The 24,780-nt window shown below is 45.3% G+C and overlaps 11 protein-coding genes across 11 annotated transcripts; 9 read left to right on the top strand and 2 right to left on the bottom strand.

The window, feature by feature from the left end:
• Window positions 1-2,562: 2,562 nt before the first annotated feature.
• On the top strand, window positions 2,563-2,802 carry CLUP02_07295 (uncharacterized protein; the record flags this gene model as incomplete). The annotated part of the gene is made up of 1 exon (XM_049286290.1): window positions 2,563-2,802. A coding segment is annotated over one exon (240 nt), but the record flags the coding sequence as incomplete, so codon positions are not given.
• A 3,720-nt stretch (window positions 2,803-6,522) lies between these two features.
• CLUP02_07294 (uncharacterized protein) lies at window positions 6,523-7,352 on the top strand (the record flags this gene model as incomplete). The annotated part of the gene is made up of 2 exons (XM_049286289.1): window positions 6,523-6,940; window positions 7,033-7,352. 2 exons carry the CDS (start codon window positions 6,523-6,525, stop codon window positions 7,350-7,352), a joined length of 738 nt encoding a protein of 245 aa, XP_049143432.1.
• A 1,443-nt stretch (window positions 7,353-8,795) lies between these two features.
• On the top strand, window positions 8,796-9,169 carry CLUP02_07293 (uncharacterized protein; the record flags this gene model as incomplete). Its single annotated transcript, XM_049286288.1, has 3 exons — window positions 8,796-8,963; window positions 9,034-9,099; window positions 9,161-9,169. 3 exons carry the CDS (start codon window positions 8,796-8,798, stop codon window positions 9,167-9,169), a joined length of 243 nt encoding a protein of 80 aa, XP_049143431.1.
• Window positions 9,170-10,456: 1,287 nt separating this feature from the next.
• On the top strand, window positions 10,457-11,052 carry CLUP02_07292 (dihydroflavonol-4-reductase; the record flags this gene model as incomplete). The annotated part of the gene is made up of 3 exons (XM_049286287.1): window positions 10,457-10,481; window positions 10,550-10,658; window positions 10,716-11,052. The coding sequence occupies 3 exons, from the start codon at window positions 10,457-10,459 to the stop codon at window positions 11,050-11,052; spliced, it is 471 nt and encodes a 156-aa protein (XP_049143430.1).
• Window positions 11,053-11,152: 100 nt separating this feature from the next.
• On the top strand, window positions 11,153-11,332 carry CLUP02_07291 (uncharacterized protein; the record flags this gene model as incomplete). The annotated part of the gene is made up of 1 exon (XM_049286286.1): window positions 11,153-11,332. One exon carries the CDS (start codon window positions 11,153-11,155, stop codon window positions 11,330-11,332), a length of 180 nt encoding a protein of 59 aa, XP_049143429.1.
• Window positions 11,333-11,419: 87 nt separating this feature from the next.
• On the top strand, window positions 11,420-12,334 carry CLUP02_07290 (uncharacterized protein; the record flags this gene model as incomplete). Its single annotated transcript, XM_049286285.1, has 5 exons — window positions 11,420-11,449; window positions 11,503-11,635; window positions 11,697-11,899; window positions 11,954-12,143; window positions 12,201-12,334. 5 exons carry the CDS (start codon window positions 11,420-11,422, stop codon window positions 12,332-12,334), a joined length of 690 nt encoding a protein of 229 aa, XP_049143428.1.
• Window positions 12,335-14,221: 1,887 nt separating this feature from the next.
• Window positions 14,222-15,335, top strand: CLUP02_07289 (uncharacterized protein; the record flags this gene model as incomplete). Its single annotated transcript, XM_049286284.1, has 3 exons — window positions 14,222-14,520; window positions 14,723-14,833; window positions 14,888-15,335. The coding sequence occupies 3 exons, from the start codon at window positions 14,222-14,224 to the stop codon at window positions 15,333-15,335; spliced, it is 858 nt and encodes a 285-aa protein (XP_049143427.1).
• Window positions 15,336-16,056: 721 nt separating this feature from the next.
• CLUP02_07288 (oxidoreductase) lies at window positions 16,057-17,379 on the bottom strand (the record flags this gene model as incomplete). Its single annotated transcript, XM_049286283.1, has 1 exon — window positions 16,057-17,379. One exon carries the CDS (start codon window positions 17,377-17,379, stop codon window positions 16,057-16,059), a length of 1,323 nt encoding a protein of 440 aa, XP_049143426.1.
• A 638-nt stretch (window positions 17,380-18,017) lies between these two features.
• Window positions 18,018-18,884, top strand: CLUP02_07287 (fructose-bisphosphate aldolase; the record flags this gene model as incomplete). Its single annotated transcript, XM_049286282.1, has 1 exon — window positions 18,018-18,884. One exon carries the CDS (start codon window positions 18,018-18,020, stop codon window positions 18,882-18,884), a length of 867 nt encoding a protein of 288 aa, XP_049143425.1.
• Window positions 18,885-19,105: 221 nt separating this feature from the next.
• CLUP02_07286 (uncharacterized protein) lies at window positions 19,106-20,449 on the bottom strand (the record flags this gene model as incomplete). The annotated part of the gene is made up of 2 exons (XM_049286281.1): window positions 19,106-20,350; window positions 20,423-20,449. The coding sequence occupies 2 exons, from the start codon at window positions 20,447-20,449 to the stop codon at window positions 19,106-19,108; spliced, it is 1,272 nt and encodes a 423-aa protein (XP_049143424.1).
• Window positions 20,450-21,343: 894 nt separating this feature from the next.
• Window positions 21,344-24,779, top strand: CLUP02_07285 (uncharacterized protein; the record flags this gene model as incomplete). The annotated part of the gene is made up of 5 exons (XM_049286280.1): window positions 21,344-23,069; window positions 23,127-23,394; window positions 23,483-23,605; window positions 23,672-23,691; window positions 23,764-24,779. The coding sequence occupies 5 exons, from the start codon at window positions 21,344-21,346 to the stop codon at window positions 24,777-24,779; spliced, it is 3,153 nt and encodes a 1,050-aa protein (XP_049143423.1).
• Between the last annotated feature and the right edge of the window lies 1 nt (window position 24,780).

Below are 24,780 nucleotides of genomic sequence, written 5' to 3'. Positions count from 1 at the left end.
AGAGATTATAAAAAGCACGAGGCTTAGGAAGTTAGAAATATACGGGATAATAGAAATTAATAACTAATAAAGATCCTAAGATTAATTACTATATTTTCTTATAGTAATATAAACGTCTATTACTACTATTATAAAAAGGAATTACTAAAACCTACCCTTTTATATTAAATAAAAAGGAGGATCTTAATAAGTATAATAACTAGCGATCTAAAAGGGTAATAGTAATTACTAAAAATAATAAAAACGAAAGTAGTAGCGAGATAACGAGAAGAAGCGAGAATCTCTTAGACTTTAATAAATTCGTTAGGTAGTAAAAGTACGGATTTATTATAACTAGTGCGCGGATTAGATATATCCCTATTAAAATTAAATACGCTAATAATTACTAATATAAATATAAGCTAGAGCACGACCCTTAGCGAGTTAAGGTAAAAAAGAAGAGGACGAAACCCGATCCTAAATAGAATCCTAATCCCTTATAAATAAGTAAATATTAACCTAGACTATTAGGGGATATAAATATATAAAATTATAGATTAGCCTAACGGTAAGCAAATTAACGTAGTATTAATTTATTTAACTAAGGTCTATAAGAAAAAGGGGCTATAGAGGTAACCCCTATTTTATAAAATCGCAAACGACCTTAGTTACTAACTAAATAAATAGTTCGCGAGCGCAAGCCTAAAGATTACGAAAATAATTAATAAATTCCTCTACGGGCGAGGGGTATTACTAGCGCAATTATAATTATAAAGGCTATACGAAATACTAATAATAATAATTATAGAGGAGGAATTCGTATTATAAAACTAAGCACAGGTCGATAGAGTATATAATCGCTTTAATAAATTTAAAAAAAGAATAAACGACCCAGGTTTCCTCCCTATAATTACTAATAAAAATCTATCGTTATAAAAGGATATACCGGGGTAAAATATAATACTAAAAATACGATAATTAATAATTCTACCTATTTTAATCTATAACTCGTTACTATTATTAATATAAAATTCGGCACTGATTAGTTAATAAAAAAGGAAATAAACGACCCGAAGTTATTAATAATACTTAGTAACATAGGGATCGTATATAAATACCAAAAATATAGTAATAAATACGAAGTAATTTATAAACTTTAAAAAGATCTTCTTAAAAAAGAAATTATACTCTAAGAGGAAGTATAAGGTCTTATAAAAAACCCTAACAATATTTTATAATTATTATAAAAAAGTCAGAATTAGGGAGTACTAATACTATTCGGTAATTAATATCGTATTTATAAATAAAGCCTTTAATTATTATTATAAAGCGGTACGTAATCTCGATTAAAACGACTTGTTTAATATAATTAACGCCATCCGAAGCCGCTTCGAGACTTATAATAAGAATATAAAGCTCCTATCTAAGCTATAAGCGATTTTTTTTATATTTATAACTAGGATAATAGAGAGTAAATTGCGAGTAGAGATCTTTAAAGAGCTTATTAATCGAATCGATAAGCTAATAAAAACCTAGCTAAATAAGGGAATAAATAAGCAGAAAGTTAGATATTTTTATACCGTAATTTAGCGTATATTAAAAATAAAAATAACCCTATACTAAGTACCCGAAAACTACGAAACGCTCTACTCGAAGCTAAGATCTAGCTTTAATATTAAAATAAGAATACCGTACTAAACCTATTTCTAAGTATATAACGGCCCTTACTAATAATATTAAGTTAATCGAACGTATAATAAAAAAAGAAAAGAGGCTAAATATAGTAATCGCTAATAAAAAGGCCCAGATTCGTTAAATAAGTAAAGATTTAACTTACGGGCAGGGTAATAAAAAAAGTAATATTATATTTATAAAAAAGATAGAAATTAATTAAGTAACTACTCTAACGAAGAGCGTACTAAATTATACGAATAATATAAAAAGTCGAGGGTAATAAATAGTAAAACTAGCCCTCGTCGGTTTAACTAATTCCTTATTATATATAAGGGTAGATCTGGGAGTACGGAACTTAGTAACGGTAGCTAAAGTAGTAGCCTAAAGTATATACCCCCTATAAGAGATTTAAAAAATAAAAAAGATCTTACCTCCTATACTAACGAATTAAATTATAATAAAATCAACGATATTAGCTACTTTTTTTTTACTCTATTAGCCTCTAGAAAATATACGAGGCTAAATAAATAGAGGGTAATAAAAGCTCTTAATAAGTAAGCTTTTATTTATAAATAGTAAGGAAAGGTCCCTTAAATAACGGATACGGAGGCGGCTAAAAGGGCGAATTTAATAGGGCCGAAGCCTATTCTTTTAATAATTAAAGAAAAGACGCTATTTCTCTTAATATTTAAAAAAAAGGAACATAATACTAAGCAAATCTAAGGGTAGCTAGAGAGGTCTTTTTTATATTACTTAGATCCCTTAAATACTAAGCTCGTATAAGTATTTTATATGAGCAAAAAGTACGGCCTAGACGATTTTTATAAAATTATCTTAAATACTAAAGTATTATAATAGTTAACTAAAAGAAAAGGGTAATTTTAAGTATTATAAAAAATTACGCTAATAACGCTTAATACGTTAATAGCGGGTATTACGAGGATTAGTTTCGGCCTAGGTAAGGAAATCGTCGCCCTAAGTATAATAAAAATAGAGATATATTTCGGAACGATAACTTTTTATATTTTACTTATTAATACCCCATTTCTCCTATATCTAAAAAATATAGATCGACTAGGCATTATATTTAATAATATAAAGAATAGAATCTTTAGTAATAAGCACTTTAAAATAATTAAACGACGATAGGGGCATACGTTTATAAAGCTTATTAATAATACGAAGTCGATTAATTACTTAACGGAAAGTGAGCTTAGAAGACTATACTAGAGATTTAAGTACTTATTAGTTACGAGGCTATATAACTTTTTTAAGTAATTAAGTAATAATAATATTAAAATAGGGGTACTAGAGTAGTTAATAAAAGTATACTATTAATACTAAATAAATGCGCAGAGCCTACGCAAATTTAAGTTTAAATTGCGTAATAAGCTTAACTTTAACTAAGAAATCGTTATTGATATTTTCTACTTAAATAGTCGGCTAGTATTATATATAATTAACGTAGCTATATCTTTCTAAGTAGGGCAATTCCTCTGGGATTTATAAGTAAAAATAGTATAGGTAGCCCTATAAAAAAGCTAGATTAATATATACTAGGGACCGCTAGACGGTATTAGAACCGACGCTAATATTAGCTTTAAGTTAATAGAATTTAGGGATAATACGACGGCCTACGGTATATAGCTAAAAGTCGTACTTATTAAAGCGCACTATAATATTAGAAAAGTAGAGAGGGTATATTAGTAATTAAAAAGGGCGTTTAGAATTATTAAAAAAGAAAATCCGGATTCTACTAACGACGAATGCTTCTAAATAGTACTTAAATATTATAATAATACTATAGGGCTTAACGGACTTATACTAACGCTATTAATATTTAGAGTATATTTAAGAACGACCTTAGCCTCGCTACCGTTACTAAGTATAAGCTAACGAGCCTAAGTAGTTAAAAAAGTAATACGGGCACTGCGCGAGGTAAGTATAAAAAAGTAAATTAACGAGGTAATTATTATATATAATAGGCCCGATATAAGGGATAATCTAAATATACCGCTAAATTCGGATATACGAATATAGCGCGAAATTACCTAATAATAAGCTAGGCTATATAAGTTAATTTCCGTTAACGAGCGCTCTTATATAGTCGCGAGAGATCGTAACTAGCTACTTAAAATATTAATTATAATAATTAGACCATACTATATAAATCTTAATAAGGTAATTTCTAACCTATAAAAAGAAAAAGAGCTAAGGGAAACTATATAACCCGCAGTAGAGGCATAAGAAATTATCCTTAACAAAATCGTCATAATAGTACTAATAAATAATAAGGAAGAGGAAATTACTAAAAGGGTATTAATACTACTAGCGAGACGTTATAAAAGACTACGATAGTAAGCCCTAACGCGGTAATTTATTAATAATAATAAAGTAATTAATACTTTTTATATAGTAAAAAAAAAAGCTAATTTCGAGCTAGTAGTTAAACTACGTAAAAAAAGCGTAATTATAACTATTAAAAAGCCGTATAAGGGATTAGATCTTATTAAAGCAGATACTCTTCGCAATCGAGGGGTCTATCGATTTATCTTATATAACTTAGAAAAATATATAAACCTTTATATATTTAAATTACGAATAGTTCGTAAAATTAAAAGGAAAAGAACACCCTAGCCGTACGAGAAGTCTAAATACGTAATTTAAAAATACGGTAACGTTAAAAAAGCAACGCTACTTATATAATCGCCTATTATATAGTACTATAGCTAACGATTAATAATATTACTAATAGTATCGCTATAAAAAAAGGGATACGAGATTTAGAGCTATAATATTACCTAGGCCTATACCTAATCGGCTATAGAGCTTATAAGGAAAATCCTAGCCTATTTACCGAAGGAAATAGCTAGTAAGTACTTAAAAAGTACGATTATTAAAGTACTTAAGCTACTATATAGGCTCGCAAAATCGGGCACTTATTAGTAAGTTATATACTACGATTTTTATATTAATTAATTATTAATAATTACCTCTACGTACGACCCGTGCCTACTAGTCGCGGAGCACGAAAGTAACTAATTTAGGATTATCGGAATATAAACCGACGATATATTAAACCTATTTAATATTAACTTTATAAAAAAAGAGGATAAAGAGCTCTAAAAAGCGGGCTTTGTAATAAAACTAAAAGAGGTCTTTATAATAAATACCCCCCTAGTATTTAATAGCGGGATTTTTATAATTAAAAAAGAAACTATTATTTTTTAATAAAAGGGGTAAAATAAGAAGATTAACCTCGTTAATCCGAACGTAACTAACGTTAAAAAGTAGTATAAGGCTAAGCTCGCGCAAGGGGTATATATTATAAATATTTATTAACCCGAGGTAACGTTTAATTATGTTAAAGTAGCGTAAGCTATAGATTTAACTAAACAAGACGTCGAAGTACTTAATAAGTAGCTTAAATAATAATAAATAAATCTCGATCGAGGTCTTATTTACTACCTAATCGACCTTATGACTAACAAGCTCTACGTCTTTATTAATAAGTTATTTATAAATAATAACGACCTTACTTCGTAATTAGGGTATATTATTATCCTAGCTAATGAGAGTATAAATAAGAACGAATTTATTATATATAGTAATATAATCTATTACTCGTTAACTAAAAATAAACGAATAATAAGAAGTATACTAGCGTTAGAAGTTTATAGTATAGTTAATAGCGTTAACTTCTCCTATATAATTTTAATAACGCTAAGGAAGATTACTAATTAAATTAGCTTTTTATTTATTTCAACGGTTATTTATACCGATTCTTATTCGCTATATAAATACCTCGTTAAATTAAGAACGACGAAGGAAAAGAGGCTTATAATTAATATTATAGCCCTTAAGTAATTATATAAAAAGCGCGAGATATTTAAAATCCGTTAGATTAATAATAAAAATAACCTCGCAGACGCTTTTATAAAAGTAATACTAAATAAGAGATTAAAATAATTTATAAGTAATAGAAAAGTTATTATATAAATAAAAAGATAGGTTATATAAAAAGAGTAGAGAAAAGGGGGAAAAAGAAACGACTTAGTAAACGGGCTTAAGGTCGAATTATACCTCTAACTATAGTAGCTAAATTAATAAAAAAAAAAGAAAGTTAGTATCGGATTAGAAGTCTAATTTAATTACGGTATACGGCCGACTGGGCAGGGGCTAATTAGGGGCCCTATTTACGATTATTATAGCTAGCCTAACCTATAGTTAGAACCTCCTTTTTATACTTATGTAGATATTTATATAGTTTAATTAATCTCTTCGTTAACTACGGTTCGAACTAACTACCCTGTAATAGGGATACCAACAGTTCTCAAGACATAGTCTCAACTGCAAGACTGGACACTGCCGCCTTAAAAGTCAGGATGGGATACGTGAGCGGTCCCGGGTCCCGACGATTTGTGACCTTTCTTAACCCATCACGAAACGTTGTTTAGATAACTCATGAATATTGAAGCCGGAAGTTGTTCTGGTCAGTAAGAGAATTTCACTTGCAACATGACTTCAGCTCGCACGTGATCCATCTTAGCTGAGAAGGTCCGTCTAGAGTCTGGAAGACTCCTCCGGCTGTGCGGATATTCGGCCGGTGAGTCACCCGGTATGCTCCACAACCCGGTTCCGGACCAATCTGCACTCGAAACGGCAGGAGCGGCCAACCGTAAAGTGATTGGCGCGATAATACTCCGCGACACTAAGCATTTTGGTCGTGCGTGAGCCTCACGCCTTACATAAAGCCCCAACATCAGCACGCGTTAAAAACCCCGAGAGTCCTCAACAAGAAACTCCCAGGTCGCGTCTTGTTCGATCAGGGACTGTGCCGCGCTTATCTCGATGACACCAGAAACTTCAATGCACGTCCGGCCAGCGACCACGATAGACGCAGATGCCATCGCTGCCGTACATTATGCAGCCCTAGAGCAATTTCACGACTTCTATGGAGCTTTCTTCGAGCGCCATCCGAGGGAAATCCTCCCACTTTCAACGCGACTCGCTTTGAAGAATCCCAAAAACCACTTCCTGGTTGTTGTCGCATCCGACACAGATGCCGTCGTGGGTTTCATTAGATACCACGTCGTCGATGCGATGGAGCAGCCTGCTGCAACCACAGTGGAGAAGCCCACGGAAAGTGCGGATACCGAACCTACCGTGCCGTCCATTTTCGCAATTAAACCTCACATGAAAGATCTGTGGGAGCGCTTCGGCCACCCAAGGGAGGAAGAGATGGATGAATGTTACGAAAAGGCAGTAGATGGACGGAAACATAATTGTAGGCACTACGGAATGAGCACCGGCCAGGGCATGATCCGGCCGCCAACCTGTTGTTGACGAGAGTGACGAGAGTGCTGACATCGGTGCCAGATGTGAAGAACATAATGGTTGACCCTCATCATCAAAGAAAGGGCATTGGAGCAAAGTTGCTCCAGTCAGTCATCGACATCAGTGATGCTGAGAAGATTCCGACTTTCCTTGTTGCTTCGGCTGAAGGATATGGACTGTACAAGAAGTTGGGGTTTGAGGACCTTGGAACCTGGACCATCGATAACGACTACTGGTCCAAGGAGATTGCCCGACCTGAGGACGAGCTTGGAATCATGGGCAATGAGGGCTTGGCGCAAACGTATCGGGGGAAACATGAGGTTGAGAAGTACATGATGAGATGGATCATTCAGAAGCAATGATCCGGTAGCCCTCTCCGCCACCTTCATAAGGTTGGAACGCGAACCAAGTACAGATTGGCGCTAAGCTGAGTATCTGAGACTGGCAAGCGAATAAGACTGTCTCGCCTAAAAATGTGATACAATTGGTAGTATGGTCCTGGCAATCTTTGCCCAGGATTGTGAAAGATGCACAGCCTTATCTACCACCGGGCTTTCCGTCGATGAGAAGGACTGTGTTCTGCTGATTTTTCACCTTTAAAGGTACTTAGTCTTGCCTCTAAATAAGCTTGCATTCCCTTCGCTAGGTGAGTTGTGCTGCTGGTATAGTTGTGGCTGTAGGCGGTCTACCTCTTCTGCTTGGTGCAGACATGGATGCTTGCGAGAACGACCTCTGAGCTCTAGATGGCAGGTGATGGCTTCCAGTATCGAGTAACAGCCTGTGACCCAAACCTAATCCGTCTCGCTATTTCCATCATTACGTTGGAGTCACTTGATGTCCCGTGAGTCGTGAAATAAACGAATACATGAAAGTGGTCCTTGCGGGCTTTCTAACTCAATGGCCGAACTGAACTTCCACACTCCGGCGATAGTAGGGTTAGTAAACCACGGCTCAAGAGGCTAAGGGTATAGTATCATGGTGTAATTAACAGAAAATACAGATCTGCGGAGCGATAATATGTCAGAATGAGGAGACCTTCGTAATCCAAATCCGAGTTGGAGCCGGTAGCGACGGCCTTTTGCAGGAATCCGAGACCGAAGCTTCCAAATCCACCATGAGTAGGGTATTCCACACGTTGCGACTCGTACGCAGCGATTTTCTCCCCTGTTTCACTTGTCGACACTTTCGTTGTGAATATAGGCACTGTAAATATATTATTACAACAATTACAGAGCCCGAACAACTTAACTTTATTCACTTAGATGAAGGGCCAGGCTTAGCGACACGGGTTCGCCCCGCGATCATTTCCACGATTCGACCTATTTCCAGGATTAGCCCTCTCGGTCGGGATGAACTCCCCGTATTGCGGCCACACTTACTCAAAAGCAAAAGGCGGGGAAAGTACGCGCTGAAGACCTTTCACACGCCTAGGCTTAGCCAAACCATCTCAAAAACATGGGAGGCCCGTCGCTCTAGCCCCACCAGCGCGATTCATGCCTCCCGGAATACCCTACCGCCTCGACTAGAAGCGGTAGTGAGAAGGAGCTATCCGTACTCCGTACTGCGTACATCATTCAGTATGCTTCCTCCGTGAAACTAGGGACATGAGGCTCATAATTTATACTTTGCGATCCTCGTGATGACTTAGATTGCTACTCCTCTTGGCACTCCGAGGTGGCCTGGGGCTTTTCAGCTCACGTTCAAGTACACATATTTAAGAGGATACTTACTCCCATTGAAGGGCCTCTTTCACTCCAGCCCACTGTCAGAAACGATTGAATTACATCACGGTCATTATCGCAACCATGCAGTCCCTCAACGCAGTCCTCGTCTTTGCCTCGTTGGCAGTTGCTGCTCCCGCCGTGGATGTGGCCGCCGCCCCTATTGAGGCGAGAGCGGCTCCTAGCCCGTGCTACTCGAACCAGAAGTTGACCTGGAACACGGGCCAAATCCCCGGTAGCGGTGGATGGATTGTACGCAAGGCTTCCAGTCCCCTACAGAAGCTACTATGCAGGCCCTATACTAATGACTCCATTATTCCAGTGCTACGAAACCCACTCAGGCCCTTGCACTAAGTACTCGTGGAAGACTGACCTTCCCTACTACAGCGTAAGAACAATTTCGTCTTTGTGACTTACCATAACGGCCGCTAACTTTGGACGCTTCTTAGTGCACCTAAGCTGATTGCCCACTACCCTCTGTGGCGAAATGGGTGGTCAACCCGGGATCCCCTGATCGCATCTTGAGTTTGTAAATACTAGATACCAAACGGTGCTCAGGTTCCACTCTAAGGTGTCACGCCGCGTTCACTATCCTGTACAAATATTTCCAGGGGAGCCACGATGAATGGCGTGGAGATACCCTCGCCGTGTAGCGTTATATAAGCGATATATTCACCTATTATCCTACGGTGTAAACCTTCTCACCGACATATTTAGCCATTAGAAACACCTGAGAAGTACAAGAGCATTATCATCGGAGCGACCTTTTCGCTACCTTAGTTGATGAGCATCGACGAGTACATGTATTTCTTCATTGCGTTGAGCCCTGAAGCATCCTAGTAGCAAGCTTACGAACTGATCTTTGTCTGTTGCTAAGAAGATCCACAGCGCGCCGCAATCTTCGGGGGCAGTTGGATGTAGGAGGATAACAAGTATCGCTGCATCGCACATCGCACGACGCAGACTGCACTGGATCAGGCCTGGGCACGATGACGGTACCGGAAGTCCTAGATAATGCTGTACAGACCGAGCACTTCTGTCGACTTCTAGGATAACTATTAGAAAGTGAACTTCTCTTAGCTACCATGGAATATCTGCGGACGATGCTTGTGTCGACTCCGTGCATATCGGAGTTTTCTGGACAATCGCGCGACGTGGAAAGGATAAATTCCAGTTGCATCTTGCTCCTAGAATGATGAAGCAAAATTTCTGCTCATGTCGAACCTTCATCATGGCAACCCCACGAGGCAAATTTCCAGTCCCTAAAAGTGTCCAGCAAGAGATAAACTTGATACATGATACATAAAATAAAACGTTTAGCTCAATGCATAGTATTGGTAGAGACGACAGAAGAATGTCAGGATTGTAAATAGCTGGGGGATGCCAAGATCTTCATTATGGCCGCCGCAATCCGACCCAACAGCCAAGAGATTTGTCCACCTTACTGTTGCAGACGCTAACGTACTTTAGATAGTGAAGATGGCGGATGTCTTTGTACGATGACAGTGATTCGAAACAGGCCCGGGCAACGGAAGCAGCCAGTTAAGGTAGGCTAGAGTGCGGATAGCTCCGTCCCTGTCCTCATTCTGGACACCTTGTCCGGGCTTGCCCCTCCAAGACTGGGCCCATGATCCGGATGTAAAGACTTTCGCCGTCGCTGCAACCCGGTAGTCAGTGATAACCACCATGGAGATAATCAAATCCGCGTTTCTCCTCAGATATTGATCCTGAGTCTACTGTACTGGATGGATAAAGATCAGGTGGCTGAGAGTCATTGCTATAAAATGAGCCTCCTACATGTCATGACTTTTAGAACCCACCACTCATCTTTCTTATAGCTAACTTTACACCGACCCCGAACTATCACAAAAGAATGGCACATGTGCTCCTTACCGGTGGCAGCGGCTTCATAGCTATGCACATAATCAAGGTGCTACTGGAGCAAGAGTAGACTCTCTTCCAGGCACTCGCGCGATAGGTCAGCTCTCACTGACATACGACTAGCCACTCAGTAATCACAACTGTACGAAAGCAGGCCAAGGTAGATATAATCAGTAAATCATTCTCTGGATATTCGCCCGATAAGTTGGGCTTTGTCTTCGTCCCCGACGTTGGACAACTTGGGGCCTTTGACGAGGCCGTCCAGTCTGACCCCCCTTTCGACGCAGTCATACAAACTGCGAGCCCCGTGACATACGAAGTCAAAAACATCCAGGCAGACTTGATCAACCAAGCTGTTAATGGGACCACCAACATTCTTCAAGCTATCAAGGCGGGGGCTCCGACGGTCAAGCAGCGCTTATACCCATACAAACAAATCAAATATGAACCTCATATTTGATTGTTTGGCTGATTTCTCGCGCTATGTTTGATTGTTTGACTTATTGAATGAATATTTGATTAATTTGCTAGAATTTTCTATAGCCCGTTTAGAGGTGTAAATGGTGCAGTGGATTCTGCGCCGGAGCCGCCGAAATTTTTTCGGCGGGCCCACTTTAATACCGGAGGTCCGGTGTTCGAATCCGGGTCCGGGCGGCCCCTTTTTTTTACCGTATTTTCTCGGTATATTATTAGTATTTTCGGGCCCACCCTTAGATTCTAGATTTAATCAAATATACTAAATATATAGGCTAGAATATTTGATTATTTGACTTACTAAAATTCCTATATTTGACTGTTTGTTTGACTTATTTGTTTGATTGATTTGAATGGGTATAAGCGCTGCGGTCAAGCGAGTGGTATGGACTAACTCTCTCTCAGGCAAGTTACAATAGCGGCTGATTCGTCTTAGGTGATCACGGGGTCCTTTGTCTCTATGTTGGATATGTCAAAAGGTCTTCGGCCCGGTCATACGTACGACGAGACAGACTGGAACCCCATCACAGCTGAGGAGGCACTGGCGAACCCAGCTAGAGGCTACGCAGGTAAGCAATTTCCGACCTAGAGCCTACAGCCCGCACATCTGCCCCTAACGAGATGCCGCAGCAAGCAAAACATTTGCAGAGAAGGCGGCATGGAACTTTCAGAGTGAAGAGTCTCCGAGCTTCACGCTGTCCGTCATTTTGCCACCTCTTGTTTTCGGTCCGGTGCTGCAGCGTCTGAACAATTTGGACTCCCTTAGCGAGTCAAACCAGTTCATAGGAAGCTTTTTCCACGGATCGATGAACAACGAAATACCCGCTGCCGAGGTCTAGCTTCCCATATTACCCTAACTCACCAAGAAGTATGCTCATGTCTACTAGTATCCCGTTTTTGCCGACGTCCGTGATATAGCTTTGGCCCACGTACGGGCCATGGAAGAGCCCGAGGCCGGGAACAAACGCTTCTTCGTCGCCAACGGCCACTTTTCGAACCGTGATATCATCGGCATAATTCGCAAAAGATCTGCCAAATACCGTGTCAGTCTGCCATCGGAACATTTGCCAGGTGGTGGTAAGTGCTATGAGAACACAGGCTCCGTGATAATGACAACTACTGACAACAGCATAGAATTGTCAGAAGACGTGTTTTCTATCAACACCCAACGTTCGGTGAACATCTTAGGAATGGAATATAGGACTTTGGAGGACTGTATTGCCGACACTGTCGAATCTTTCGCGGCGGTAGAGTCGCGAGACACCTAGGCAAGGACTGAAGAGCACAAGCACACGTGGGGGAAACTGTACGAGCTCGACACAGGAAGCTGGGAGACCGGCCATAAACTTTCAGGGTTATGGTTCACTTGATGATTGGAATTTTAGATTACCAGTAATTATGCTCCGAAAATTTGGGCCGCTATCATGTCTAAGCTTATTCAACCACAACGTTCAAGCTGTTTCCGACAACACCCAAACGTAGAAGGTGAAACAATATATTTCCATCGCTCATTCGAAAGGGAAACCCATGTTAAGCACAGGAAATCTCAACAACCCACGAAAGCCGTTCGACAAGGTACGTCATGGATTTGAATCAATAGAAGGCACGCAGATCCCCAGTAAAGACCGTAGGTTATGCCAACAGCTTTGCTGATGATATAATACCGAACCCGAAAGTAAAGCAATCAGTTCCGAACTTAAGCTCACCGGCCGCTTCTGTCATATGCTCAGTCTATCAGATGATCCATGCATCATGTACTCTTTGACTGCAGCACACGCGAAGCGGATTCCTCCGAAGCCACTCTTCTAGAACTCAATCAAAAATGATGAAAACATCAACATCGCGTGATGTTTCAATCCGGGCAACGTGGATTGATTGCAGCGTCGCTCGTGCAAAGAGCCTCTGGCTGTTTTCTGCCTCCACGTTGCAAGCAATCCTGATTCATTCGTGTTCTCGGGCCGAACCGTGCAGATGGACATACACTCAAGTCGGGGGATTAAACGGGGATGAATTGCAAACACACATAGCGTCATGCACACATGGCTCGATTTACAGACCATTGAAAATCTTGCATAGTGTTCCTGTGATCCCATTCGCTCTTATCCAGATCATCTCGTGTGGCGAAACTTGAGCGCATGCGGCTATGTCTGTGAGCTATCAGCGGGCATCGTCCACCTATTCGGCTTCCTGCCGACTTTCAGGACACCAAAAGTTCAGAATTGTGATGATTTTAAAACTTAGTTAAGATTTCTATGGCTAGTACTTTACTTGAGTCGTCCCGAGAAGGCCTCTTAAAGGCATTTGTCCGGTACTATGAAGCTCGGAACATCCTCAGTCAGAACGATGGACAGACACACTTTCCCAATGAAAGAGGCAGCCTCCCTACAACCTGGCAACAAGGAAGTAACGTACGGGCTAGACGCAAATGTACAATTACCAACCCCAATGGTAATGCTTCCACCTCGGTCGATACTCTGCCCTTAGTCATCTGGATGCTAGGGTTTGGTGGACGGCCTGTAGGAACTGAGATAAAATCAAGATGTCGCGAAAAAGGTTTTCAAGTCCCTCAGTCGCAAGCTCTTTGATCATCAATTGAAATTCCCCAAAATGAAAGAGTCAAACCGTGCGGTCAAGTCGGGAAGCCTTCCCCGATGTCTTGGCTCAGGAGATGGCTTTAATGGTGGCTTGGACACCACGGCGCTCCCGAACATTTCGGAAGAGACCGTTGCCGCTGGAAAATCCCATTTAAATTTGCAAACTTTGATCTGAACACAACGTAAGCCAACTCATTTTCAACGGCGGCAGCACGCAAGGTACCGGTCGAGATTAATTAGCGGGAAGACTGTGCACGTCTTGACGGAAGTTGGTCTGCAAGATGGATTTAAGATGCATAGAACTATGCATGGAAGCTCATGTAGGGCGGCTCCAACGTGAGCTTACGACGTCACTCGGGCTCTCGCGGGGACATGTACATCAACTCATGATGGGGATCGAAAGCTCCCTGTGCGGCGTGCTCGTATTCGCCGAAGAATTGTTGCAATATTTCGGATAAGAGAAGCTTTTCACACCGCGCGGACGAGCGGCGAGCACACCTTTGATAGAAAACCGGTCTGTCAAGTGACTTTGAGACTGGACGAACGGCTTTTAGTTCCCAAATGTCTGTGGTCGTAGAACCTAGAGCCGTGGCCCCAGCGTCCACAGTCTCGCAAAGAGGTGGTGAACTGTCACGCTATGGGCTGCCTATGAACACTGGTCTTCGAGGAGAATTGCCCAGCTCAGCAACGGCCCTCACGGAGAAGCCGGGTCCAAGTGACCGTGAGCCTTGGAACTTTGTCGAGTTCGCGAACCATTACACGGAGGCTCCGTGGGGCGGCCGGTGCTCTCTGATTGAGTTCCTCAGCCAGTTGGACCGCCGACAACCTTTGAGAGGCGTGTTGAGACGACTGATTCTGTCGTCAGTGCCGTTGCTGTTCCCTTGTGGCCGCCACAAAGTCGTAATTTGTATGCTATCTCGTCGTGAAGTATCTTGGAAGGATTTCTATAAGATCTAGACGAGCTTCCACCTCAAGTCGATCCTTTTTTCCTCATCATCCAACACACTTCACACTCCAGCCTCTCTTGAACAATCATCCTCAGCTTCTCACTTCGACTGCGAGATACTTCAAGATGAAGATCCTCAACGCCCTTCTCACGTTGTCGGCCCTGGCGGTCAGCATCGACGCCCTTCCAGTCTCGGTAACCAAAGACGAGGATGCCCAGACTTTCCAGTAAGTCTATCACTCCAGCACCCCTTCTGCATTCTTTTACTAACATTAAGCTAGTGACATGTCTCTGCATGAAACCAGCATCATAGCCCGCCAGGCCCAGCCTCCTCAGCCTCCTCCATCGGCCTTGATTCCCGACGCAACACCTGAAGACGACATGGATGAATTCGAAGAAGTGGAGGAAGTCGACGACGTCACGAATCCAGGAGAGGTTGAGGCCGAGGGCAAGAAAAAGAAGAAGAAGAAGAAGAAGGGCAAGAAGAAGGGCAAGAAGGAGAAGAAGCCCGAGAAGCCGGACGCCATCCCGGCGGATGGAGCCCAACCGCCCGCTGCTGGTGCTCAACCTGCGCCCGCAGCCGGTGCCCAGCCTATTCCCGCAGCCGGTGCCGCTCCGGCCGCTGCCCCGGCCAAGGCACCAGCTCCCGGAGCACCTGCAGCCGCTGCTCCCCCACCCGTCCCAGCGCCGGCGGCTCCTCGCTCGGTTGCCAAGGCTTTCATGGCCTAGTCGCATTTCATTCTTGAGAAGATTGAGTTAGTTGGAGTTTGGAGAACTGGTGCTACACTGGAAATATGGGTGCCGATAGTTGCTGGATTCAACATTAGGGCTTTTTGGTAGAGGTGTCGGGCGGTTTTCTTCTCTAGTCATGTCATACTGTTTGATACAGGATTGTCGTTTAATAATTGTACAAAAGATCCTTCTCTCAAAGCTCACCTTGCCTCACAGTAAAGCACTTTAGTCAACTACCAGCAGCCATATAAATCTACTAGTGTATGTGAGCTTTATAGTGGAACGATCATCTCAAGCGAATGGTCACCGAACATGTGAGGACTTCTCTCAAGGCTTTGAAACTCGAGGGCAAAGTTCTGCTTCGATAAAAACTTATTGCAAATTTCAAACCTGGCTAGTGACAGCAGGCCCAAAGTGCAAGTTATTTTGAAAGTTTTTTTGCAGGAATCCGGAAATAACTGATTTACAATTGAGCTAGTGCAGTTGTTTGATGATCGCGCTCAGTAAGATCAAAACTCGCCAAAGTCAAACGGTGTGTTGGCAATGTCGCTCTCCAGCTCTGAGATGACTCGTGTATAAGACGGAAATGCGGATAATACTTTTCCGCGGGGAACCAGTGGCTCTATCTCGTTGCATCAACCACCGAACGCTGACGTCCAAAACATGTCCAAAGATAGTGAAATGGTGCCAAGATGTGGGCCATCTACGTAATCCCTCATTACGCCGCGGGGTTACCTCTTGCGGTCCAACCACTAACGACGGATCCAAGTGCCAAACCAGGCGCCTTTGACCCGGCAGTCAGCAAAACACTGCGGATCAAGTTGAGAGCCTGCGTTCCGAGGAATAGCGGTAGCTTCAGTCTTTGTGCCTCATCGACCGCCTCCTGGAGGTCGCTTGATATTGTCTGAAGCAGACTTTCGTTGCCAGAGGCAGCCCAATCGTGTGTAGACCTACCGGCCGCGATGGCATCCACAATGCGCCGGCCCTCGCCGGAAAGCATTGTGCTACCGCCGGCAGCGTTAATGCAGAGCTCAAAGACCTGCTCCAAATGCAAACCAACAAAGCGTGCGAAAGCAATTGCCTCGGCTGCCGCGCAAAGATGAATGCCACGGAGAAGGTTGACGACGAGGCTTAGCTTGCCTTCTTCGGACGTGACGGTAGGCTTGACCGGTCCAACCTTTCCCGCTCCTTCGATGTATAGTCGAATGAGACTGGCATCGTCGTCCGGGCCGTAGCCTTTACCGAGGGCGGCGAAATAGGCCTGCTCCGCCGTAGAGGTCATCGGAGTGGGGAATCCGGCCCGACGCGCCTCTGAAGTAATGATGCTAGTGTCTTTGAGAATGATCGTGACCGCACTGGCAAGAGGTCCGAATTGAGCGTCCAGCATGCGTGGTAGCCGGTTCTCAAACATCCAGCTCCAACCCTCTGACTTGATGATCTTTGCGCCAGTACTTGAGAGATCCAAGCCAAGATGCGTTGCAAAGCCCAACGCTTCGCTCGACGAGAGGATTTGGTTGGCTGCGAGTACCTGATGGCACATCTTCATATTGCTTCCCGCGCCGATGCCGCCCTTGACGATATAAAGCTTCTCGGGATCCGACATAGCCTGCAATAGGTGAAGGCCCCTTCGGATAGCCTCCTCTTCTGCGCCTGCCATGATCGATAGAGTACCGGCCGCAGCTCTGGCAGCACCTCCGGACACCGGGCAATCCACCAGAGCAATGTCACCTCGATTTCTTGCAACCAGCTCTTTCTGAAGACCTTGCACGTAAGCGCATGGAACTGTCGAGCACAGCAGCACCACTGCTCCTTGTTGAAGGGCCGATAGGGCCGGAGCGTCACCTTCAAACAAGACGCCTTGCGCCTGTTCCGCTGTGGCAACCATGACAACACAGAACTCCTTGCCCGTGACAGCTTCGGCTGGACTTGTCGCTGTGAGGCCGCCTGCTGCTTTGAACTTGTTCAGAGTCGGTCCATAAACATCGAATCCTGTGACTGGATATCCAAGGCGGACAAGATTAGTCGCCATTCCAAATCCCATCGCCCCAAGACCAATGAAGGCCGCGGGCTGCTTGCTTGGGTCCGTTGTGTCTTCGACGGAGGGTAATATGTTGCGTGCATGTGTTTTAGAATGTCTAAGAGTAGAGTCGAGGCCAGTCCGAGGAGCCAAGGATGTTGATGGGGGTACCGGATTCTTGCAATCCGTGACCGGAGACGTGGCCCCCAAAGATTAAGTACTAGTAGGAAGAGCAGACAGATGAGTGACCACGAATGAAAGATGGCCTCGGATCCAGGTAACCCGTTGATTCGGTAGAGGTCGGTAGCTCGGGGTGACAACGGCCTTTTCCCGAACCGAGTACTGCTCCGATTTCACTCCGTAACCACGGCTCGCGCGGAAAATCGGCCCATTTCCGCCCCAATCCTAGAATCCCCCGCAATCCACATCACACATCGACAACAGTTGCGAATCTAGCTTCTCTAACTGCTTCATCGTTGAAACGTCAACATAAAGCCGTTTCTCTACCCCCGTTATAGTGGTTGTCAACATCCTCAAGTACCTTGCCGAAGTTGAAATAAAGGACTCAACAGAGTTCGCCGATCCGACACCACTATTACCAATATAACTCACTGAACACTATCAAGCTACCCCGAGTCTCGCAAGTAACTCCAGTCTTCAAGATGGTTCGACCTCCTCTCGCCGAAAACCGAACGATGAAAATCGTGAATGCTGCAAATGAAGGCGGCTATGCAGTTGCGGGGTTCTGTTGCTACAACCTCGAAGCTGTGGTGGCATCCGTCAGAGCAGCAGAAGCGACCTCTTCGCCCGCAGTCGTGCAGCTCTTCCCGTGGGCAATGGAGTACGCAGGTAGTGCCCTTGTCAAAGCCGCAGCAGAACTCTGCCACAGTGCCTCAGTCCCCGTATCACTGCATCTCGATCACTGTCAGACACCAGAGCTGGTTCGCCGTGCTGCGGACATCCCCGACGGCTTTGACAGTATCATGGTCGACATGAGCCACTACGAGAAGGAAGAGAACCTCGCTCTTACTCGAGAGCTGGTTGATTACTGCCACCAACGCGGTATCGCAACGGAGGCAGAGCCTGGGCGAATCGAGGGCGGCGAAGACGGTGTGGCTGAGACGATAGATCTTGAAGGTGTTCTCACTACACCAGAGCAAGCCGAAGAGTTTGTTGCGACTGGGATTGGGATGCTGGCACCCGCTTTCGGCAACGTTCATGGTGAATATGGTCCGCGAGGGATCAAGCTGGAGTATGACCGGCTCGAAAATACCAACAAGGCTGTCGGAGATCGGGTTAGGCTCATCCTTCACGGGGCGGATCCATTTACGGAGGAGATTTACAATCGCTGCATCAAAGCTGGAGTGACAAAGATCAACATCAACAAGGGAATCAATAACCACTATGTTCCGACACAAGAAACAGCAAGAGGTCGCCCGATTACGGCGACGATTGAAGCTGGTACAAAGGAAATGCAGAAGGCGTGCGAAACTTACATGCATTGGTTTGGCTCAGCAGGAAAAGCATGAAGAAGTTATCGGACTACCTCCCTCAGAGATATCAACATGATGTGTTCTCTCTCATCGTATTATGAGGGTAATGCCACTCTAAGGGTTATATTCAACATGATAGTATTCAAACAACATATTTGCGACCAAAAGTAAGTCAAAGCTTATTACAGTGACATGAGGTATCCATACAACCCATCATAACGAACTCAAACACGCAATCGACGTCTCCAATTTCTGCATCAAAAATGTTCCTCTTCCACATCATAAGCTAGAGGCTTCTGTCCGAAGCCCATCTTGTCGATACCTGTGGTCTTCGAGACCCACAATCCCCCCGAGATAGCCAACTCCATAGCTCGAAGACGCCAAGATGCAGTTGACTTGCGCAAGGATCCATTCGACTCCGCCTTGTCAATCATCGCCTCCGTCCTCACCTTTCGCTTCTTCTCCCATACCTGCATCGCGTCTTCTAGGCTATCAGCGTTACTCTTCAACATCTTTGAGAACAAGAAGACGTCTTCTAAAGCCATGGAAACACCCTGGCTGGCGTGCGGCGGCATCGCATGCGCAGCGTCACCGAGAACCATGCAACGGCCCCTGGACCACGGTCTTCCCCGCGGCATCTTGTAGATCGGATAAAACTGGACAGCGTTCGTGTTGTTGATGATCTCGTGCACCATGTCCATCCAGTCAGACTTTTGACTTCCCAAGAGATCGAGAAGGGTAGCTTTGAATGTCTCTGCCGCTTCCTTTCCGCGCTCCTCCCATCCGTCACGGACATTGCCAAAAGCCGGAAGAGCAACCTCGCGGGAGAAAAACCAGTAGAGCAGATCGCGGGTTGGTGTCGTGGGGGCAATCACGAAAAGTCCGTCAGAGGTGAGCGTCGCGCTCATGGTATCGATAGACGTGGCTCTGGGGCACACCTCGTCCGGTCGCACGAGAGCGAACATGTTTGCAAAGCCGGAGTACTCGGGCACGGAGCCGGGATCGATGTAGAGTTTCCGCACGGCGGAGTGGATCCCGTCGCAGCCGAGGAGAAAGTCGGCCGTATCTGCCGTCCCGTCGACGAACCGCGCGGTCACGGTGTGGCCTTGGTCTTCGATTTTCTCCACGGCTTTGCCGTAATGTATTTGGATGTCTGCTTGCTTGGCGGCGCCTAGCAGGACGTCCATTAAGTCGGTTCGTTGGACGCGCAAGTATCCGAAGCCGGTTTGCTGCTCACTCCAGGATGATAGATCCATCTCACCCATAACGCAGCCTTTCAGAGCGTATAAGACGAGCTTCGGCGTCAATGCACCTCGAGCTGCAACGTCATTGTAGAGTCCAAGGCGATCGAGTAGTCGTAGACCGTTGGAAGGAATGCCGATTGCTCCGCCGAGTGTTGTTGGCTGGCGGCGGATCTCATAGACTACCGGCGTGATTCCATTGGCCTTTTTCAGCTGGAGCGCAGCAAGTATGCCTGCTGGGCCACCGCCGATGATGATGATCTATGCATGTTGTTGTCAGAAAATACTCCAATGGATCGGGCTGTAAAAACACGAAGATCATAAAGTAGTTACCTTTCTGATTTCCTTTACTGCAGTCATGTTGTTTATGGCTGGTAAGTTTGTGTTGTTTGGAATAGTTGCTTCTGACATTCGTCTGATGCGAGTGGTCAAGTTGCCTTTATCCCTTCCTTGGCACGTATGATGGTTCTTGTCGGCCTTTTCGTAACAAGTCCAACGCCTTCCGCAGATTCGTAAGTACACCAAATCATGCGATTGTAGATCGTTGAAGGAAACTTAATGCCGGAACCCGGGAACCAAAATGCCACCGTCCTGCCCTGTTGCCGTGTTGCACGGGACGGGTCTATATCATAGCTTCACGCCGTCGGACTTTCGCCGATCCCAAAAACTCCGATTCGGATTCCTACCTTCGGCGTTCGGACGGTCGATGTCAAGCTTTCCCAGTCAAAATCAAGTGTATGTTATGAATCTCTTTCCCCTTGATATCTGACACTGAGCTGGCTTTTGAGGCCTTGCTTCCGTGACTTCCATGTTAAGGCAAGTGATTTTTGGACCTTTTGGTGCAGTAAACCAGCTATTCTGGTGGTAAGTTGCTTGCCGAGGATATACAACCATGCACGTCTTCCGTCCCCGCCCAAAATGCCCGAGGGAAATTTTAGAAAATTAGAGTCAAATGAAATGCCTATCCCAACTTCGATGGTGCTAGTCATAGCCTGCGTCAATTGTCGTGGTCATCTGGTGATGTTAGGCATCCTGGACTAAGTCTGCCTAAGATGGCATGGGCGTTGGATCGCAGGGGCAAGCGATGCTAAGACTTAGCTGTCCACTCACAGCGAAGGAAAGGCTGCAGCTTACAGTCCCCCCATCCCCGCCAGATCATTTCGTGCACGAAGCTGACACCTGCTGCATTTCCTACCTCTACATGAATCTGGCAGCCTGATTTTGCCGAGTGAAACTCCCGTTTGGACCGTCAAGATGTCGGCCAACGATACGCAGTTTTTCAAACAATCCTTGAGGTCTGAATACTGGATCAACTTCAATGTCGACAAGAAGTTCAGTCTTGCCGGAGTTGATGAACCCGAGCTCGATAGTGAGGACAAGGAACTGGTCCGGACATGGGCATCTACCAAGGGTGCAACCAAGACAGCCCCAGGCCAAACTCAATCTTCGTCCCTGTACCGTCCCATACTCGATCCTTTCGAGATTCGCGTGCTCGAGATCTTGCCAGGCACCGGCGATGACAGATTACGTGGCCGCCTTCGTCACTGCTCACTCGAACTCCAGGCAAGGTTTGCTCTCGCTGTCGATGGATCCGCCACGCCGATAGTGTACACGGCGCTCAGCTACACATGGGGCCCGAACGCGTTCGATGAGGCAATCGAGTGCGAAGGTCACGTCAAGAATATCACAAAGTCTCTCGCGGTTGCTTTGAGGGCTTTCCGTCAAGAGGATCGCTCAGTTGTGATGTGGATAGACCAGATCTGTATCAACCAAGACGACAACGAAGAGAAGGCACAGCAGATACCCTTGATGTCGCGGATCTATCAGAATGCTATGAACACCGTCATTTGGTTGGGTGAATCAACTTCGAATTCTGCTTCCGCCATTAAGTTGCTGGAAGACGCTAGGTTGCTCTTGCAGTTTACGGAGAAGACTATTGGGCCGGACGAATTCGAGGGGCTTAATCTCCCCTCAGAAAGTTCGGAGGTTTGGAAAGCCCTGTGGGACTTTCTCTCGCGCCCGTGGTTCACGCGACTTTGGATCATTCAGGAAGTCATCCTCTCCTTTGACTCTTGGGTCGTATGCGGCAATCATATGGCTACGTGGGACGTCTTGTCATTGGCCTGTCTACATCTCTGGACCTGTGGCATCTCGAGATGGCTAGGGGAGAAGTTCAATTCTGGGAGCCGCGCACTTGACCATCAGAGGGATCTTTGTGAGTCGGTACAGCACCTCAGCAGCATGAAGTCAAGCTACCACAGTACGGCCATGCCGCTGTTCGACTTATTGATAGAGTCCAGAGAAGCCAAGTGTTACGACAATCGGGACAAGGTGTATGGTCTACTTGGTGTCTGTCAAGATCAGGACAGGTCTGCGATTAGACCAAGCTACGCAGACGAATTTCCCGTAACTCATCTCTATCGCGACATAACGATACGTCACCTGGATAACAACAAAGGCAGCTTGAGACTCGGCGTGGTCCTTACCTGCGTAGACCATGAGTCTATCGATCTGCCATCGTGGGTACCAGACTGGAGAAATCCCCGTCGAACACACTCATTGGGACACTCTACTACCACGACAACACCGTACATGGCATGCGGCCATCTTACGATCGAAATCGGCAGAGTTCATCCACCTTTGGAACGCAAAAATAAGGACGAACTGCGACTGCATGGTGTTTCGGTTGACGCCATCGCAAAAGTCAGTACCGTATTTACGAATCCAGAGCTGAGTCTCGAAGATCCAATCACTGCCAACGGAGACTTGAAAGACATGTGCTCCTTTGTCGCAGAGCTACAAGAATATCCAGGCAACGAAACCGTCTTCTCTGCCTTCTGGCAGACACTAGTCGCCGGAAAAGATGCTACCGAAATGGCGAAGGCGCCGATAGCCTATGAGGAGATTATCTCCCTTCTCCTCGACGCATCCACGGGGCTGTCCCCGTCGCTTCCAGGACAGACGTACTCTGCACGACAAAGTCGGCCGGCAGGCAAGGGGAAGCTAGAGCTAGCTAATCTCAAGACACGCACAGCAGGAAAAACGTTTCAGGATGTAAGGACCTCAATGATGCATGCTATGCGGAATCGCAGGCTGTGCTTCACTGCTAAGGGTTACTTGGGGCTAGTGTCGGAGACAAGCAAGGTGGGGGACGAAATTCACATTTTGGATGGGTGCCATGTTCCATACCTTCTGAGGAAAGTTGAGGGCAGGAGGCATCGACTAGTTGGAGAGTGTTACGTGCATGGGATTATGAGAGGAGAGGCTGTTCAGGATGGCCAGAGCATGGATGAGATAGTCTTGATGTGAAGAATCAATGATGATGTTGTCTGAGCTTCCTTCGTCACGATGATTGTAGACCCAGACTAGCTTATGCGCAGCAGTTGCTGCCAGGAATTTTATGCAGACAATGGCAAGCTCGCAAGGATTGATTGAGCTTTTGTCGGCCTCGATGGTTGAGCCCAGCTTGGTTGTTTTTTCTCCCGCTGAAACTCAAGCACCTTGCTCCTTCCCTTAGTAACCTTCCTGGTCATTCTGGTTCCTGACAATTGGTCTATCTATCATTCCAGGGCAGGAGTGAAGCAAGAGTCAAGCTGTCATCAGTTGGGCTTGGAAAGGGAAGAACGTAGTTGAAAATTGGTTCTCAAGTTGGAAAGAAGCCACACGTTGAACAGCGTTTTGCTTACATCCTTCACTGCATGCGATTGCCAACCTCATCTCGTCAAACCACCTCCACCACTCCCAACATCTTTGGAACAGCTCTTTCAGCTATCCTAACGGCAAAACACAGACTCAATTTGAATCATCAAGTCGCGCAAAAAAACATCGTGTTTCAATATGGCTGAGTCAAGAGAGGTTTGAACACCCCCAACTTCCGAAGCTCGGAGTCGCAGACATCTTGGAAGAGGTGCTAACATGCCGGCAGGAACAGGAGAATCCCATTATACTCCCTTCGATCGAGTTCTCTCCGGCTGTTAAGGTTGAGAGCTCTCCTCACGTTGTTCCCCTGTCTTCCTCTCCCCACAATCCTCCGGCCGAGGCTTCTGCAATCGACAACGCGCCATCTGAGGCCTCTCCAGTCTTTGATCAATTGGCACAGGCATCTTCAGTCATTGCGCCTCCGGTTCATTTCCATCATCCCGGCATCCCCCCAGTCCGGGCTTTTGCTCCTCTGGACCAGAATCCTCCCCTCATAAACGCAGTGGACCGGACCCCTTCCGCTGTCAATCCTCGCCCCGTCATCGAAGCCCGGGCGTTGAATCCTCCTGCCGTGTTACCGCCGCTTCCTACTCGTCGTGGCAACGCACCTCCAACTCAACCCGGCCCCTCTATTCCTCAGATAGCCGATCCCTCTCACGTGGGCAACCCGCCTCCCCCCAATCCCGGTCCAAGGGGCCGTTACAGCTTTCAAGGCCTGATGGACATCTGCCAGGGAATGGAGGCAGAGATCTTGTCAAATGCCCTTGGCAACACGAAGGCCAGAGGTGACGAAGGAAGCTTCAAGACCCCGTTGGAATACGCGGTCATTCGCCGAATCAAGACCACTATGATGGTGAATCGACATACCGCAGTCGCTGAACAGACTCGTATTGAGGACGACTTCAGAAAACTTTCAGGTCAAGAACAGAGCAGGCCGATTATGAAGATGAGTGGGTCGCTCAATGACATGATGAGGGGCTTTGACCGTTAGA

Source organism: Colletotrichum lupini, chromosome 4 (genome assembly GCF_023278565.1).
Source record: "Colletotrichum lupini chromosome 4, complete sequence".
Lineage (NCBI taxonomy): Eukaryota > Fungi > Ascomycota > Sordariomycetes > Glomerellales > Glomerellaceae > Colletotrichum > Colletotrichum lupini.
This window is presented reverse-complemented; position numbering and strand designations above follow the sequence as displayed.